This window comes from Hirundo rustica, unplaced genomic scaffold (assembly GCF_015227805.2).
Source record: "Hirundo rustica isolate bHirRus1 unplaced genomic scaffold, bHirRus1.pri.v3 scaffold_230_arrow_ctg1, whole genome shotgun sequence".
Taxonomy (NCBI): domain Eukaryota; kingdom Metazoa; phylum Chordata; class Aves; order Passeriformes; family Hirundinidae; genus Hirundo; species Hirundo rustica.
Genome location: NW_026690289.1, coordinates 19,988 through 36,290, shown reverse-complemented (window position 1 = coordinate 36,290; position 16,303 = coordinate 19,988). Strand labels below are relative to the sequence as shown.

General features: G+C 54.9%; 1 protein-coding gene across 1 annotated transcript; it reads right to left on the bottom strand.

Moving 5' to 3' along the window:
- Positions 1-3,377: 3,377 nt before the first annotated feature.
- On the bottom strand, positions 3,378-6,836 carry LOC120747858 (olfactory receptor 14J1-like). The gene is made up of 2 exons (XM_040053892.2): positions 5,994-6,836; positions 3,378-4,386 (listed from the first exon to the last, which is right to left on the bottom strand). The coding sequence occupies exon 2, from the start codon at positions 4,361-4,363 to the stop codon at positions 3,431-3,433; it is 933 nt and encodes a 310-aa protein (XP_039909826.1). The 5' UTR covers positions 4,364-4,386; positions 5,994-6,836; the 3' UTR covers positions 3,378-3,430.
- Positions 6,837-16,303: the final 9,467 nt, after the last annotated feature.

Sequence of the window (16,303 nt, the reverse complement as noted above, 5' to 3'; positions counted from 1 at the left end):
GGTGCGCTGACTGCTGTGTGGGCAGAAGGTTTTCAACAGCAGTGCATCTTCACTCCCCCGAGTTGGAGGAATATATCAAATCTATATGAAAGGAAAATATTTATCAAAATGCCTAGAATAATACCTATTTATGTGTATCAAATATGTAATTTATAATATATAATGCTGCATATTATATATTTTATATATGCCATAATAAATAGTATATATAAATATATATATTTATCTTTTTCTAAGCCATTTCCCATGGGTGATATAGGCCATCTCCTAGTGTTACTACATTTGTGCCTTCTGGTACCAGTTATTATAGCATCAACTCCCTTGGGAGTTCCTTCAGGGAACTTCACACCAAGGGCTTCCATCACTGTGATGTCTGTGAGAACTTGTTGCTTCCCAGTTCTCCACCATCCCTCTGGATTCTGGAGCATCTCAGCACAAGTGTTCATGGCTCTTTCTTCATCCCTAGCCTCCTGAGGAGGACAAATGTCCTCCTGAGCTGGTGAATGGGGTCAGGGAGCAGAACAGCCCCTGTAATCCAGGAGGAAGCAGCTGGTGACCTGCAGAGCCACTCAGATGCTCACAGGTGTATGGGATTGGATGAGATCCATCCTAGAGGGATGAGGGAGCTGGGGGATGAGCTCCCCAAGCTGCTCTCTATCATTTCTCATCAATCCTGGCTCACTGGGGAGCTGCCAGAGGACTGGAGGTGCCAATGTGAGCCCATCCCCAAGAAGGGCTGGAAGGAGGATCTGGGGAACTCCAGGCCTGTCAGCCTGACCTTGGTGCCTGGCAAGGTCATGGAACAGATCACCTTGAGTGCCATCACACGGCACCTACAGCATGGCCGAGGGATCAGACCCAGCCAGCGTGGGTTGAGGAGGGGCAGGTCCTGCCTGACCAACCTGAGCTCCTTTTATACCCAGGTGACCCACCTGGTGGATGTGGGAAAGGCTGTGGATGTGTCTACCTGGACTGCAGCAAAGCCTTTGGCACCATGAGCCACAGCATTCCCTGGAAAAGCTGCAGCCCACAGCTTGGGCAGGTTCCCTCTCTGCTGGGAGAATGAAGAACTGTCTGGAGGCTGAGCCCAGAGAGTGCTGGGGATGGTGCTGCATCCAGTGGGTGTCCAGGCACTGGTGGTGTCCCCCAGGGATGTGTGTTGGCCCCAGTCCTGTTTAATGTCTTCACTGATGATCTGGGTGAGGGGATCGAGTCCACCATTAACAAATTGCAGATGACACCAAGCTGGGTGTGAGTGTGGATCTGCTGGAGGGTAGGATGGCTCTGCACAGAGCCCTGGACAGGCTGGATCCAGGGACCAAATCCAATAATGTGAGGTTTAACAAGTCAAAGTGCCAGGTCCTGCACTTTGGCCACAACAACCCCTGCAGTGCTACAGGCTGAGGACAGAGTGGCTGGACAGTGGCCAGGCAGAAAGGGACCTGCAGGGACAGATGGACAGCAGGCTGGACATGAGCCAGCAGTGTGCCCAGATGGCCAAGAAGGCCAATGGCACCTGGCCTGGATCAGGAACAGTGTGGCCAGCAGGAGCAGGGCAGTGATTCTTCTCCTGTGCTCAGCACTGGTTGGGCAACACCTTGAGCGCTGTGTCCAGTTCTGGGCCCCCAATTTAGGAAGGACATGGAGGGGCTGGAGCGTGTCCAGAGAAGGGCAACAAGGCTGGTGAGGGGTCTGGAACACAAGTCCTGTGAGGAGTGGCTGAGGGAGCTGGGATTGTTTATCCTGGAGAAGAGGAGGCTCAGGGGAGACAAGGCAGTGTCAGGGCACAGGTTGGACTTGATGATGTCCAAGGTCTTTTCCAACCTTGCTGATTCTGTGATTCTCTGAAACCACCCTTGCAGCAGTTGCAGGATGAGCCCTGGGCCTCCTCTCCAGAAGGTCCAGCAGCCCAGGTCCCTCAGCTTCTCCTCACAGCCCCAAAGCCCATCCTGTCAGTCCTGCAGAGCCTCTGCAGCTCCTCCTCCTTGCCCAGAACAGGGAGCCCCACAGCCAGACACAGCAGCCCAGATGTGCCCCCCTGGCCTGTGGTGCCTCTGGCAAGGGAGCAGCACGAGGCACTGCAGGAGCCTGCAGACAATTCCTGAAGCACTTGGAGGATGATCCTGCTCCCCAAGGGATGTTCCCATGGTGCCAGGAACTCAGGAACTGAAATGGGGAGTGGGGCCAGAGAGGAAAGGGCAACCAGGGATGGGCTGTTTGCAGGGGAGGGAACAGGGGTGGGCAATAGGAAGAAATTTGTACCAGGAAGGGTAAAGAAAGCCCAGGTGAAGCAAAGGAAATGCTCAGGGCAGTTTGGGGGTGGCTGCCAGGCAGCCCTGGCTCTGAGCAACAACATCTGCAGTGGCACAGGAAACTCACAGCTCATGGGAACAAACTTTCTGGCTGACTTCAGAGGCCACCACAAACCTGAGTGGTTTCCCTGCTGTCCCCCAGCCCTTCCTGGCCCCAGGGGCTGATGATGGCATTTGTGCTCACTCAGGTTCATCTCCCCACACCAACACCATGGGGGTGCTCACGCCTGCTCTGGGCAGTGCAAACAGGGGCTCCTGAGCCAGTGCTGCCGTGTCTGTGCCTGCAAGGATGCGGCACCTGTGTGAGCTGGGGGAGAGGCCAGGGCTGCAGAGGGGGGATGTTGTTGGCAGGTGCATGAGGACGCTCTGGGACGCTGCCCTGGGGTGTCCAGCACAGTGGGGATGGATCAGCCCCTGCTCTGCTGCTCCTTCCCATCTCCCCCCAGGCACCTTGCAGAGCCCCAGCCATGCTGTTTGCCCCCAGCCTGCCCACGGCCACCCTGGGGCTGCTCACGGGGCTTTTCTCTGCTGAGCATTGGCCTGGGCGTGTTCTGGAGAGAGCCTGGGCAAGGAGCCTGGAGCCCCCAGGCCCTGCCCTGAGGCGTCAGCGCTGCCCCAGCAGTGCCCATGGCCTGTCCCTGCTGCAGCCCCGGCACTGCCACCCCCAGCACTGTGCCCGGCCCCGAGAGCACTCAGGCCCTACAGCAACACCAGGGCCAGGAGGGCAGCGGGGCAGGGGCACGGGAGCAGCACTGGCAACACCAAGTGCTGCTGCTCCTGGGCACAGCTGCTGTGCCAGCACTGATCTGCCCCCAGCTCTGCACACAGACATTGCTGCTGCAGCTGCAGAGAAGGGAACAAAAGGGGGATCTCTGCAGAAAACTTGGCTGGGAGATCCTTGAGTTGGTTTAAATCCACCAAGAATGCAATCCCTCATTGACGGAGTCTGTGGCCACAGTGAAGTTGGATAAAAATAAATGTGAAATGGAACAAGCCATGACATTTCTTTGTGGACAATATGAAAAAAATATAAAGAAAGAGAACCTCCCAGATGAAACCATCAAAAAGTATCAAAATTTACTTTTGTTTTGAGTAATTTTCAGAACTTTGCAAGCATTTTAATGTTTCTGAAACCATCCAGTCATCAGTCTCCACACTGCAGCCTTGAGCTCCTTGTTCCTCAGGCTGTAGATGAGGGGGTTCAGGGCTGGTGGCACCACAGAGTACAGAACTGACACTGCCAGATCCAGAGATGGGGAGGAGATGGAGGGGGGCTTCAGGTAGGTAAATAATGAGGTGCTGAGGAACAGAGAGAGCACAGCCAGGTGAGGGAGGCAAGTGGAAAAGGCTTTGTGCCGTCCCTGCTCAGAGGGGATCCTCAGCACAGCCCTGAAGATCTGCACATAGGAGAAAACAATGAACACAAAGCCGCCAAGTGTGAAAGAGGCACTAACAGCAAGAAGCCCAAGTTCCCTGAGGTTGGAGTGTGAGCAGGAGAGTTTGAGGATCTGTGGGATTTCACAGAAGAACTGGCCCAGGGCATTGCCATGGCACAGGGGCAGGGAAAATGTATTGGCCGTGTGCATGAGAGCATTGAGAAAGCCACTGGCCCAGGCAGCTGCTGCCATGTGGGCACAAGCTCTGCTGCCCAGGAGGGTCCCGTAGTGCAGGGGTTTGCAGATGGACACGTAGCGGTCATAGCTCATGATGGTCAGGAGGGAAAACTCTGCTGACATAAGAAAAAAAAAGAGGAAAACTTGAACAGCACATCCTGTGTAGGAGATGATCCTGGTGTCCCAGAGGGAATTGTGCATGGCTTTGGGGACAGTGGTGCAGATGGAGCCCAGGTCGGTGAGGGCCAGGTTGAGCAGGAAGAAGAACATGGGCGTGTGCAGGTGGTGGCTGCAGGCTACGGCGCTGATGATGAGGCCGTTGCCCAGGAGGGCAGCCAGGGAGATGCCCAGGAAGAGGCAGAAGTGCAGGAGCTGCAGCTGCCGCGTGTCTGCCAATGCCAGCAGGAGGAAGTGGCTGATGGAGCTGCTGTTGGACATTTCCTCACTCTGGCCATGGAGTCCTGTTGAAGGAGGACACAGTGACAAGTCAGGGGAAATATTTCGGAGCAGTGCCCAAGCCCCTTCTCCCAGGCCTGCCCTTGCTGCTCTGTGCCACCCAATTTTCCTTGTCTCAGATCTTTTCCTTCATCCCCGTGCCTGGAGCTCTGCTGGGATCTGGCCCCATTGCTGTGATGAGCAGGGGCTCTGCCCATGGACACCGAGGGATCAGCTCTGCTCTGCAGCACTGGGGTCATGGGAACAGGGACAGGGGCCCGTCCTGGGGTTGGACTTCATCAGCCCAAACTGCTCCTGAGGCAGAGGAGCTTGGCAGCATCTCCTGTGCCAGGGCTAAGGAACGATGATGGCCAAAGGCAGTTGGAGAGGGTTTCCTGCTGTGCCCAGGGAGATCAGAGAGAACTGTGCAAGGCAAGAGCATTGGCTGTAACTCAGTGAAGGGTGAGGGGAGCTGCTCTGTCGCTCCATCTGTCCCCAGCTGCCCTTTCTGAGATCCAGGGCAGTCCCTGTGTTCCCCTGAAAATCAGCCTGACACAGCTGAGAGCAGAGGGAGCCACAGCAGAGCAAACTGGCTCAGCCTTTCTCAGAGTCTCAGCCCCACTCCTGGCCAAGGACACTCCTGTCCCCCAGTGTTCCCTGGAGGCAGCTCACAGCTTGGATGGCATCCCCAGGACACACCCAGGGTCCTGTCCATGGCACTGCTGGAGGAGAGTCAGCTCATTCCCAACATCCAGCCTGCCCTGCCCAGAGCTCCCCAGGGCAGAGGGAGCTGGGACAACCCATTTACAGTGACTTGGCATGGGGTTCTGTAAACAAAGTAATCATGGAATAGTTTGGCTTGGAGAGGACTTTCAATATCCCAGCACAGCTTGGTGGCACTTTCCCCCCACTGCCTGCCCAGGGCTCTGCTGCCTGGAGCTGTCCCTGCCTGCAGCTGCTTCCCTGTGCCCAGGGCTGGGCCCTGCCAGTGCTGCCAGAGCCCAGCCCAGCCCTGGGGGCTCAGCTCTGCCCTGCAGAGCCCTCCCAGCTCAGGCACTGCCCAGGGGCAGCTCTGGCTCTGCAGGCTCTGATGGCAACCTCAGAGCAACCCTGAGGAGGCTGGAAAAGTGACACTGACTGCTTCCTGCAAGGGACCCTCTGCTGAATTCTGTCACTGCCTGGTTTAATGAGATCTGAAAGAAAATGGTTTTATTTTTCTCAACCTGAACAGAGAGATGAATATCTATGTGCAATTTCCCATCCAGACAACACAGAGCAGAAGATTTAAAACACAGGATTTTCTTTTTTATGCAGCCTCTGACTTGCTGTGATCCCTCTATAATCTACTCAGAAATGTTCTGCAGTTAAATGTCATGCTGGGAGCAGTCCTGAACAATGCAGCATCCTCACCACACAAGGAGAACACTTCCACTCCTTACCAGCCATCTCCTTCCACCCAGACCTTGTCCCCCAGCACTGTGAGCAGCTCCCAGGGCTGGCTGAGAGCTGTCCCTGGCAGGCAGCAGAGTCCCTGCCCCAGCACAGCACCCTGGGCTGCAGGACCCTGCTCTGCAGGACAGCCCTGGGCACCCCTGGCTGCTCTGCACAAGAGATAATCAGAGAATGTACTCACAGAGTCTGTAGGCATTGGGATATTGCAGCTTTAGGAGATCCCTGCAGGAGCTGCAGCTGCCTTGTGTCCTGCAGCCAGAGGTTCCTGTGTCAAGGGCTGGGAGTGATTCTCCCTCAGTCACTTCTCAGCTCCTTCCCAGCCCTGAGTGATTGAAGCTCTCTGTGCCTGTGTGCTGTGCCCGGGGTGGCTGCAGGCAGTGCCCCAGCCCTGCTGGGCTGTGCTCAGGAGCTGCTCCTGGGCAGAGCTGTCTCTCTGCAGCGCTGCCCTTGCCAGGAGCTGCCTCTGTGCCAGGAGCCCGGCCCAGCTCAGCAGCACAGACACAGCACAAGGACTTTAATGACCCTCTCTGGGCTTGTGCTGAGGCCCTGAACATCAGTCCCTGAGAGGGAGCTGTAGAAACCTCTCAAGAATTCCATGTCAGAATCCAATTCCAAAGTTTCTTGAAGTTTTAATGGGTCCCACTGAGGGACAGGACAGAGAAAGTGTCCCCAGGCCCCAGGCAGAGCAGAGAACTGGAGGCAGTGATGACAGGTGGGGACAAAGAGAAGCCAAGTCTTGGTGTCCTGGGGCACAGCAGCCTCTGTGCCACCAAGGGCTGTGAGGAGACACCTTGTCCTGAGGCCCTGGGGCCTCCTGGCACAGCCCCAGCAAGGCTGGGCACTGTCAGCCCCTTGTGCTGCCCTCAGCATCCCCCTCACATCCCAGTGGCCTCAAGGATGTGCTGGAAGGAGTCCCTGGGGAGCCTTGGTCAGCAATGGCCCTGGGGGGCTCCTGAATGCTCCCAGGGACTGCAGGTTTTTCAAAGGACTTTTTGCTTTTGCCTGGGAGTCTGTGAGAGGTTTCTGCAACCATGTCCTCCAATTATCTGCTGTAATTAGTCCCTTGAGAGGCTTTGTGTGTAATGACACTCAGTGGGGCTCATTAATACTTCAAGGAACTTCAGGTTTTTAAAGGTACTTGATGTTTCCCTTTTAAAACTGACTCTATGAGAGACTCTGCAATCATGGCCCCAATTATCTACTTTAATTAATCCCTTGGGATTCTTTGTCAGTAAAAACAGTGGGGCTCATTAATACTTCAGGGTAGTCAAGGTATTGAAGAACTTTTTTTTGGCAGAAAACTGTGTCAAAAAAGACTCTGAGAGGTTTGTGCAATCATGGCCCCAACTATCTGCTTTAATTAGTCCCTTGAGATTCTTAGCCAGCAACAAACCTCAGTGGGGCTCATTAATGCTTCAAGGTACTCAGGGGTAATTTAAGTACTTCTTTTTGCTACTGAGTCTCTGAGAGGATTTTGTGCAATCCTGGCCGCCAATTTTCTACACCAAGGAGTCCATGAGGAGCCTGTGCTGGGGATGGACCTCTGTGGGACCCATTGATGCATTGAGACACTTTGGGTTTTTCTTCTGACTTTCACTCCTGGAAAGGTTTGTGCAATCTCCTCCTAGGCCCTGAGGTTCCAGGGTTTGACACCAAATTCACCATGGGACTCATCAGGATCAAGTAAATCCTGACAAACCATGGCTGTGCCTTGATTTCCCTCTGGTCTAGTGCCATTCATTAGGAAGTTTTCCTGCTGCAGTTATGGAGAAATATTTCAAAGAGCTTCTAAGAAATATGTATTCCTATTTTCAAGGGCGTATTTCATTATTGTTCTCATTACACAAGAGGAGATTGCCGCATTCTGTGGTTGATACTGAACCAGGGTCTCCCAAGGAGGTCTGGCCTGCTCAGAGAAGCTGCGCTTTGTGATCTGACCCAGTGTGGACAACCTTGCTCCACATTCCCCAACCACATCCTATCTCTTCTCACTCACCTGGGACCTGCTTTCCTTGGAGATCTGGCTGCACTTAGCCAAAGAAGGATTTTCTTCTTTTATTTTTGAAGCAATCTAAAACTCCTGAGTTTCCCCAGTGAAAACAGAAACCCTTCTCAAGTGTGGGCCAAGCCCAAGGTGCCACCAAGAGCACTGCAGCCCTGCCCTGGGCCAGGAGTGAGGGTGGATCATCATCCCAACCTGCCCTGGGCCATTGCAAGGGGCTGTAGCCATGGACACTGCACTGACCCCACTGCTGGCTTTGGATCCCTCATCCATTCAAGTTTCCTTGGAAAGCACCCCAAGGACCCATTTCTGCAGCCAGGTTCTGTGGCCACTTGCATGCAGAGCTGTTGCTGTCCTGGGCTGCCAGGGCATCCTGAGGACAAAGCGGTGCCGGGGCTGTTCCAGGTACAATTGCACTGACACTCGCTGATGCCCTCAGGTGCCACGGCAGCGGCCACAGGGACCCGTTCCTTGGTTTGGTGCCGTGGCAGCCAAGGCCTGGAGCCGCTGTGATGGTTGGGTGCCATGGAAACCTGCCCTGGGCCCCTTGCTCAGGGCTGGTGTCACTGCCCAGAGCCAGAGGGGATCCCTTGCTGGGGGCTTGTGCCACGGCCACCTGCCCTGTGCCGCGCTGGCTGCTCAGGCACCGCGGAACCAGCAGCAAACGCCACTGCCAGGGCCAAAGGCCAGCTCAGCCAGACAGAAAGGGGCAGTGCTGGGCACTGCTTCCATGGCAGCCCTCACTGGGACACCACACCTGGGTCACCTGTCATGGAATTGCCATGGAAACCCGGCTGATTGGAAATGCAATGGTGGACAAAGGATTTAGTGGGGCCTGTCACAATAGCACAAAGGGTGGTGGTTTTAAACTAAAGGAAGGGAGAGAGGAAATTTTTGCTGATGACATTGGTGATACATCAGGACAGGTTTCCAGGGAGGTGGTCAATGCCCCATTCCTGGAAACATTCAAGTCCAGCTGGGACAGGGCTCTGAACAACCTGATCTGGTGAAAGATGTCCCTGCTCATGGCAGGGGTTTGGATGAGATGAGCACTGCAGAGCTCTCCCCATCCAAAGCATTCCAGGATTGCATGGGGAGAAGGGGCTGCTCACTGGACTCCATCCACTCCCTTGACTCCTCCTTGTCTCTGCTGGAGCCCACATCCAGCAGCCAAAGCCAGCCCCTTCTCTGGCCTTTCCCTGCCCTGCCCCAGGGGCTGACAGAGCCAGGCTGGCACAGGTGACCTTTAGGCTTTGCAGGGCTCAGGCACAGCGGCTGGGACAGAGTCAGGGCTGAGGTCACACTCTGTGGGCTGGGGCAGAGCCCAGCCAGAAATGAGCCCTGGAGCAGCAGCTCTGCAGTGGTGGCCACCAGGCCGCCTTGCCAAGGGAGGCTTCTGGCCATGGCCTGGAAGCAGCTGCTGCTGCCAAGGTGCCTTTGGTGCCTCAGGCTCTCCCTGGCACAGCTCCCAGCACAGCACTCTGCACTTGTGCCCGAGGCCTTCACTGTGTTGGGGCTGGCCTGGGGCTTTTCCTGCAGTGGGATCTGCCCTGGTCCTGGCACAGGAAAGGCAGTTCCTGCTGGAGCAGGAGGCTCCGCCTGGAATGGGCTCAAGCAACTCCAGCAAGGCCCTCTTTACTTCAAAATTCCTTCCTAGAGCCCTATATTCTATACTTGTTATAGCTCATATACTGTGGTGTAAATAACTCTTTTTTTAAATTTACTCTGTGGCGTAAATTTTTCAGTCTAACCCTGATCAGAATCAATCATAGCTGTATTTATAGAAATATATCTGGTATTCCATTGTTAATCATGTGGGACAAAGAGCATACAGTTCAATCTCACCTGTCCAATCTTTTACACATAAACCTTTGACAAAATCTGGGGATAGGATTGGATCCAGCCACTCCCAGTCTCCTCTCTTAGATGGAATTTTAAAAGTCTAGGCGTCCTGGAGGAGTTTGAGGATCCATGGTGGCTGTTGGGTGTCATTTCTCTGCCTCATGACTCAGCAGGAGTTTCTCCAATGAAGAAATAAAGCTTTTGCCTGAAGCTCCCACTCTGCCCATGACAGGAACCCCTGTGAGTGTCTGGGACATCCCGGCTCTTTGGCAGCCTGGGGACTCCTGGGATGTCACCGTGGAGCCCCCGTGAGTGCCTGTGACAGATCGGTGCCTTTGCAGCCCAAGGTCCCCTGGGATGTCACCATGGAATGGCTGTGACTGCCTCTGACCACAGGGCTCTTGACCATCCCCAGAAACCCCTGGGAGGTCTCCATGGAGCCCCTGTCTCTGCCTGTGACATTCCAGCTCTGGAACAGCCTGGAGACTCTTGGAAAGTCCCCATGGAACCCCTCTGAGGGCCTGTGACAACTCGGTTCCTTAGCAGGCAACCATCACCAGCCCCTGTTGCTATGGTCAGTTTCCATGGCAACCATCACCAGCCCCCTGTTGCTATGGTCAGTTTCCATGGCAACCATCACTAGCCCCTGTTGCTATGGTCAGTTTCCATGACAACCATCACCAGCCCCCTGTTGCTATGGTGAGTTTCCATGGCAACCATCACCAGCCCCTGTTGCTATGGTCAGTTTCCATGACAACCATCACCAGCCCCTGTTGCTATGGTCGGTCCCTTGGCAGCTCCATGCAGATCCCAGGCCAGGGGTGGTTCCATGGACACCAGCTCAGGCCTGGAGCCAGAGCCCGTTGCCATGGCAACCATTTGCAGTCCCATTCCCAGGGCCATGGGATCCCAGAAGCACAGAATTGGCTGAGTTGGGAGGGACCCATCAGGATCCTCGAGTCCAGCTCCTGGCCCTGCACAGGACACCCCAACAATCCCAGCCTGGGCCTGGCAGCGGTGTCCAAACGCTGCTGGAGCTCCCAGAGCCCTGGAGCTGTGACCCTTCCCTGGGAGCCTGTTCAGTGCCCCAGCAGCCTCTGGGGGAAAAACCTTTTCCTGACATCCAACCTAAACCTGCCCCGACTCAGCTCCAGCCCTTCCCTCCAGTCCTGTCCCTGGGCACCAGAGTGAAGAGGTTCCCACAGCCCCCAGCCAGGGACCCGCTCCCAAGGCTGCTGCCAGGGCAACCAGGGCTGGGACCAGCTGGGATGCTCGGTTTCCATGGGCTGGGATTAAGGAATGGGATTCCCCAATTTTGTGCTCCCTGCTAAAATCGAGCTGCCGCTTCCTGCCCTCAAGCCTCCCATGGAAAGTACAATAGTACAAAGGTCCCAGGCTAGGATAAGAAGAATTTACTGGGAATAACAATAAGATAAGGAACAACTAGGAACAGAGTCAATATTGATGATAGAAGGGAGAAGACAAACGATATACAGGGAAAACTACAACAACACTGACTGGAACTTCCCAGCCACGTATTTCCTCCTGCTGGGAAGGGACACCCTTCTCCACGCAGGAGATAGAGAGAGTCCCTTTCCTGTCCCTGGCAATAACCTGATGTGGGATCAAATACAATGGAGGGGCCATGGCCAGACCCTCATGATCTTCAGTCCCACCTCACATCATTGCCAGGGTCAGAGAAAGGGACAGGTGACTCCTCAGCATGGGTCACGGGAAATGTGGGTCACAAGGACTCTTTCCGATGTGTGTAATCAGATGGGAGATGAAGTTGGAGACTCACACAAAACACTGCCTGCACTCGGGGTACTTGCCGGGTTTCCCTTACTGGTGAATCCGTTGGTGTCTGGTCAAGTTACAGCTCCCAGAAAAACTCTTCCCACACTGGGGACACTCGTAGGGCCTCTCCCCAGTATGGATGCGCCGGTGGGTGATGAGGTGGGAGTTGTACTTGAAGCCCTTCCTGCAGCTGGGGCAGTGGAAGGGCCTCTCCTCTGTGTGAATCCGCTGGTGCACGAGGAGATCTGAGCTGGTCTGAAACCTCTTCCCACACTCAGAACACTCGTAGGGCCTCTCCCCGGTGTGGATCATTTGGTGGATGATCAGCTGGGACCTACAGTTGAAGCCCTTCCCACATTCTCCACACTTGTATGGCCTTTCCTCAGCGTGGAGGTTCTGGTGGCGGACCAAATTGGAGTGCTGGATGAAGCTCTTCTCACATTGCTCACACTTGTAGGGCCGTTCCCTGGTGTGGATCCTCTGGTGGCGGATGAGGTGAGAGCTCTGTCTGAAGCTCATCCCACACTGGGGACACTGGTAGGGCCTCTCCCCAGTGTGGATGTGCCGGTGCCTGATGAGGGTGCAGTTGCGCTTGAAGCCTTTCCTGCAGTCAGGGCAGCGGAAGGGCCTCTCCTCTGTGTGAATCTTCTGGTGCTTGAGGAGATCTGAGCTGGTCTGAAACCTCTTCTGACACTTGGGACACTCATAGGGTCTGTCCCCAGTGTGGATGATCTGCTGCTGGACAGTGGTGTTGCTCTGGCTAAAGCTCTCTCCACCTTCCTGGCACAGGGTGGCTCTTTCCTCCTCAGAGCACCCTGGGATGGGTTTGGAGCCCCTCCTCCTGCAGGATCTCCGGCGCTTTTTCTCCCGATTTGATCCCTGTGCCATGGAGCCACTCAAAATGGCCTCTTCCACGAGGTTCTGCTGCAGGGATTTGTACTCCCTGGTCTCCATCCTCAGCTCCTTGTCTGGGGGAGGAAGGACAAGGACAAGATGAGATTTGCCTCTGTGCCAGAGGGAAGGGGAAGGAGATTCTCCCAACACATCCCCAGCAGGACGGCATCAGCAGCGGGGTTGTCCTGCAGCCGGGGGCCATGCTGGGCTGGGAGATGGAGCAGGAGAGAGGGGGAAAGGGGCACTGACTTCCTCCTCACCTGCCTGGCTGTTCCGGGGCATCTTCCTCTTCCTCACAGCCTTCTCCTCCATCCAGCCAAGGTTTGGGAATGGGAAATCCTGGTTTGGGCAGAAACAAGGGATGAGTATGTTGAGTTTGAATGTCCCTCTGCTCAAGTCCATCTCTACAAGTCACCAGACATCTGGAGTCCCTAACAGCCTATCAAACACCAAAAGCAGCCCTGAAAACTCCTTTGTGGAGTTCCCTGTCTCTGGTCTCTCTCCTTTGGTGTTTCAGGATTCACCCCTGTCCCAGCTGCTGGGAGTCACACCTGTACTGGGGGTTCCCCATCTACTCAGTCCCTGCCTTCTCCTGGCTGCTGGAAATCCCAGGAATCCAAAATGTTTCCCCCTTTTCCATTTTCCATTTAGGGATGCTGAGGGGTCCTTGGGTCCCTTCTCCCCTCATTCTCTGGTTTGGGTTGCAGGGGGCCCAAGGAGTCCCCCCCTGCCGCTCTCCAGGTTGTTGAGGGTCTTGCAAATTGCTGCGCTTCCTCTTCTCTGGGCTCCTGGGGGACACAGGGCTCTGCTCCTCCAGGCTACCTCTGCCAGAAGCCACCACTGGGACACCCCAGTGTCCCCCCAAGGGGCATTTTCCACCCAGCTTTGAAGTTCTTCATTCTCCAAATATCCCCTCCTCAAAAATCCCAACCCAAGGACCACTCAGGATATCTGAGCCGAGCTCCCTGTCTTGGACTGGTAAGACAGGGGTCTGCTACGGAAGGCAGGAGCCTCCACTGCCTCTTTTTAAATTATAATTTTGAAATTAATGGGCTCCCAAGTAAAGATATGGCAATAGGAATAACAGTTCTATAGTAGGGAAATTAAACTAAAAATGCAGCAGTAAAAAACAAATGTAAAAACAAACAAACAAACAAACAAACAAACAAAACAAAATATAAACAAAACAAAAAACACAACCTGACAGAGTCAGAATACAACCTGACACCAAGTTATTCAGGGTGTTGCTAGCAGTCCAATCAAATCGTGGCGGCAGTCCTCTATGAGGGATAGAAATGGTTTTGTTGAAGCAATGATCTTGTAGAAGGGTGTAGTTTTCCTCTGAAGGTCCAGTGGTGGTGTAGATGGGTCTGGTCTTCCTCTGGGAATCCAGTGGAAACCAGGCTGCTTCTGGTGCTTTAAATCTCAGCTTATATCCAGGTAGGAATGCTTGGCTCCTCCCTCTGGGTGGAGCATCTCACAATGGGATGATGTAATTTTATCAGTCATGCAGTGAGACTCAATGGCCCATTACCAGAAGAGATCTCCCTGGAGGGAGAATGGGTCATGGAAGAGATGAAGAACACTGCCCCATTTGGTTTTAACAGCTGGCTCATTAAGAGAAGATCCCACTCACGGATATGAGGGATGGGTCATGGAAGAGATAAACAACCTGCCCCACCTGGAGTTCACAGATGTTAATAGAATACATTTTTTTGGTTACATCTTGCATTGCAAGACAGGGCTCCAGGCTCCTTGCCCAAGCTCTCTCCAGAACACTCCCAGGCCAATGCTCAGCAGAGAAAAACCCCGTGAGCAGCCCCAGGGTGGCCGTGGGCAGGCTGGGGGCAAACAGCATGGCTGGGGCTCTGCAAGGTCCCTGGGGGAGATGGGAAGGAGCAGCAGAGCAGGGGCTGATCCATCCCCACTGCGCTGGACACCCCAGGGCAGCGTCCCAGAGCGTCCTCATGCACCTGCCAACAACATCCCCCCTCTGCAGCCCTGGCCTCTCCCCCAGCTCACACAGGTGCCGCATCCTTGCAGGCACAGACACGGCAGCGCTGGCTCAGGAGCCCCTGTTTGCACTGCCCAGAGCAGGCGTGAGCACCCCCATGGTGTTGGTGTGGGGAGATGAATCAGAGGGAGCACAAATGCCATCATCAGCCCCTGGGGCCAGGAAGGGCTGGGGGACAGCAGGGAAACCACTCAGGTTTGTGGTGGTCTCTGAAGTCATCCAGAAATTTGTTCCCATGAGCTGTGAGTTTCCTGTGCCACTGCAGATGTTGTTGCTCAGAGCCAGGGCTGCCTGGCAGCCACCCCCAAACTGCCCTCAGCATTTCCTTTGCTTCACCTGGGCTTTCTTTCCTCTTCCAGGTACAAACTTCTTATTGCCCACCCCTGTTCCCTCCCCTGCAATCAGCCTATCCTTGGTTGCCCTTTCCTCTCTGGCCTCACTCCGCATTTCAGTTCCTGAGTTCCTGGCCTCATGGGAAGGTCCCTTGGGGAGCAGGATCATCCTCCAAGTGCTTCAGGAATTGTCTGCAGCCTCCTGCAGTGCCCCGTGCTGCTCCCTTGCCAGAGGCACCACAGGCCAGGGGGGCACATCTGGGCTGCTGTGTCTGGCTGTGGGGCTCCCTGTTCCGGGCAAGGAGGAGGAGCTTCAGAGGCTCTGCAGGACTGACAGGATGGGCTTTGGGGCTGTGAGGAGAAGCTGAGGCACCTGGGCTGCTGGACCTTCTGAAGAGGAGGCCCAGGGCTCATCCTGCAACTGCTGCAAAGGTGGTTTCAGAGAATCACAGAATCAGCAAGGTTGGAAAAGACCTTGGACATCATCAAGTCCAACCTGTGCTCTGATACTGCCTTGTCTCCCCTGAGCCTCCTCTTCTCCAGAATAAACAACCCCAGCTCCCTCAGCCACTCCTCACAGGACTTGTGTTCCAGACCCCTCACCAGCCTTGTTGCCCTTCTCTGGACACGCTCCAGCCCCTCCATATCCTTCCTAAAATCTGGGACCAAAACTGAACACAGCACTTCAGGTGCTGCCCAACCAGTGCTGATCATAGGGGAATAATCACTGCCCTGGTCCTGCTGGCCGTACCATTCTTGATCCAGGACAGGTGCCATTGGCCTTCTTGGCTACGTGGGAACACTGCTGGCTCATGTCCAGCCTGCTGTCCATCTGTCCCATCCCCTTCTGCCTGGCCGCTGTCCAGTCACTCTCTCTCTAGCCTGTATCACTGCAGGAGTTGTTGTGGCCAAAGTGCAGGACCTGGCACTTGGACTTGTTAAACCTCACATTGTTGGATTTGGCCCCTTGGTCCAGCCTGTCTAGGGCCCATTGCAGAGACCTCCTATGCTCCAGCAGATCAACACTCCCAGCCAACTTGGTGTCACCACGGTTCCATGAGGGCCTAGGATGTCATAATTGCCTCCATGATTCCATGATTCCATGAGGCCTCCCAGTGGCACAATGTCCCTTTGTTTTCATGGGAAACCTTGGTCTCACTAAATCCCTTGGATCCTTGGGACATGCAGTGTCACAATGGTGCCTTGGTCCCTCAAGGCCCAGCAGTGTCACAATGGCTCCCTGGTTCCATGAGGTCTGGCAGTGCAGCAATGATCACCTTGGTTCCACAGTGTCATAATGGCCGCTTGGTCCCAAGGGGCACCACAGTGTCAAACAGGTTTCCTTCATTCCAGGAGTCCCTGAGGAGCAGCACTGGTCCCTCGGTTCCATGGGGCCCTGAAGTGTCACAATGACCCCATCAAAACACGAGGTCCTGCTCTGTCCCAATGCTCTGCATGGTTCCACAAGGCCCTGCAGTGTCACATGGGCATCTTGATTCCATCGGGCCTCAGACTGCCCCAGTGTGTTCCCTGGAGCTGCAGTGTCACAGTGGCCTCTTGGTTCCATCAGGCCTCAGACTGCCCCAGTGTGTTCCCTGGAGCTGCAGTGT

What these genes read in the sequence shown, in the direction of transcription:
- LOC120747858 (XM_040053892.2), bottom strand. Translation starts at nt 4,363, where the DNA reads ATGTCCAACAGCAGCTCCATCAGCCACTTCCTCCTGCTGGCATTGGCA.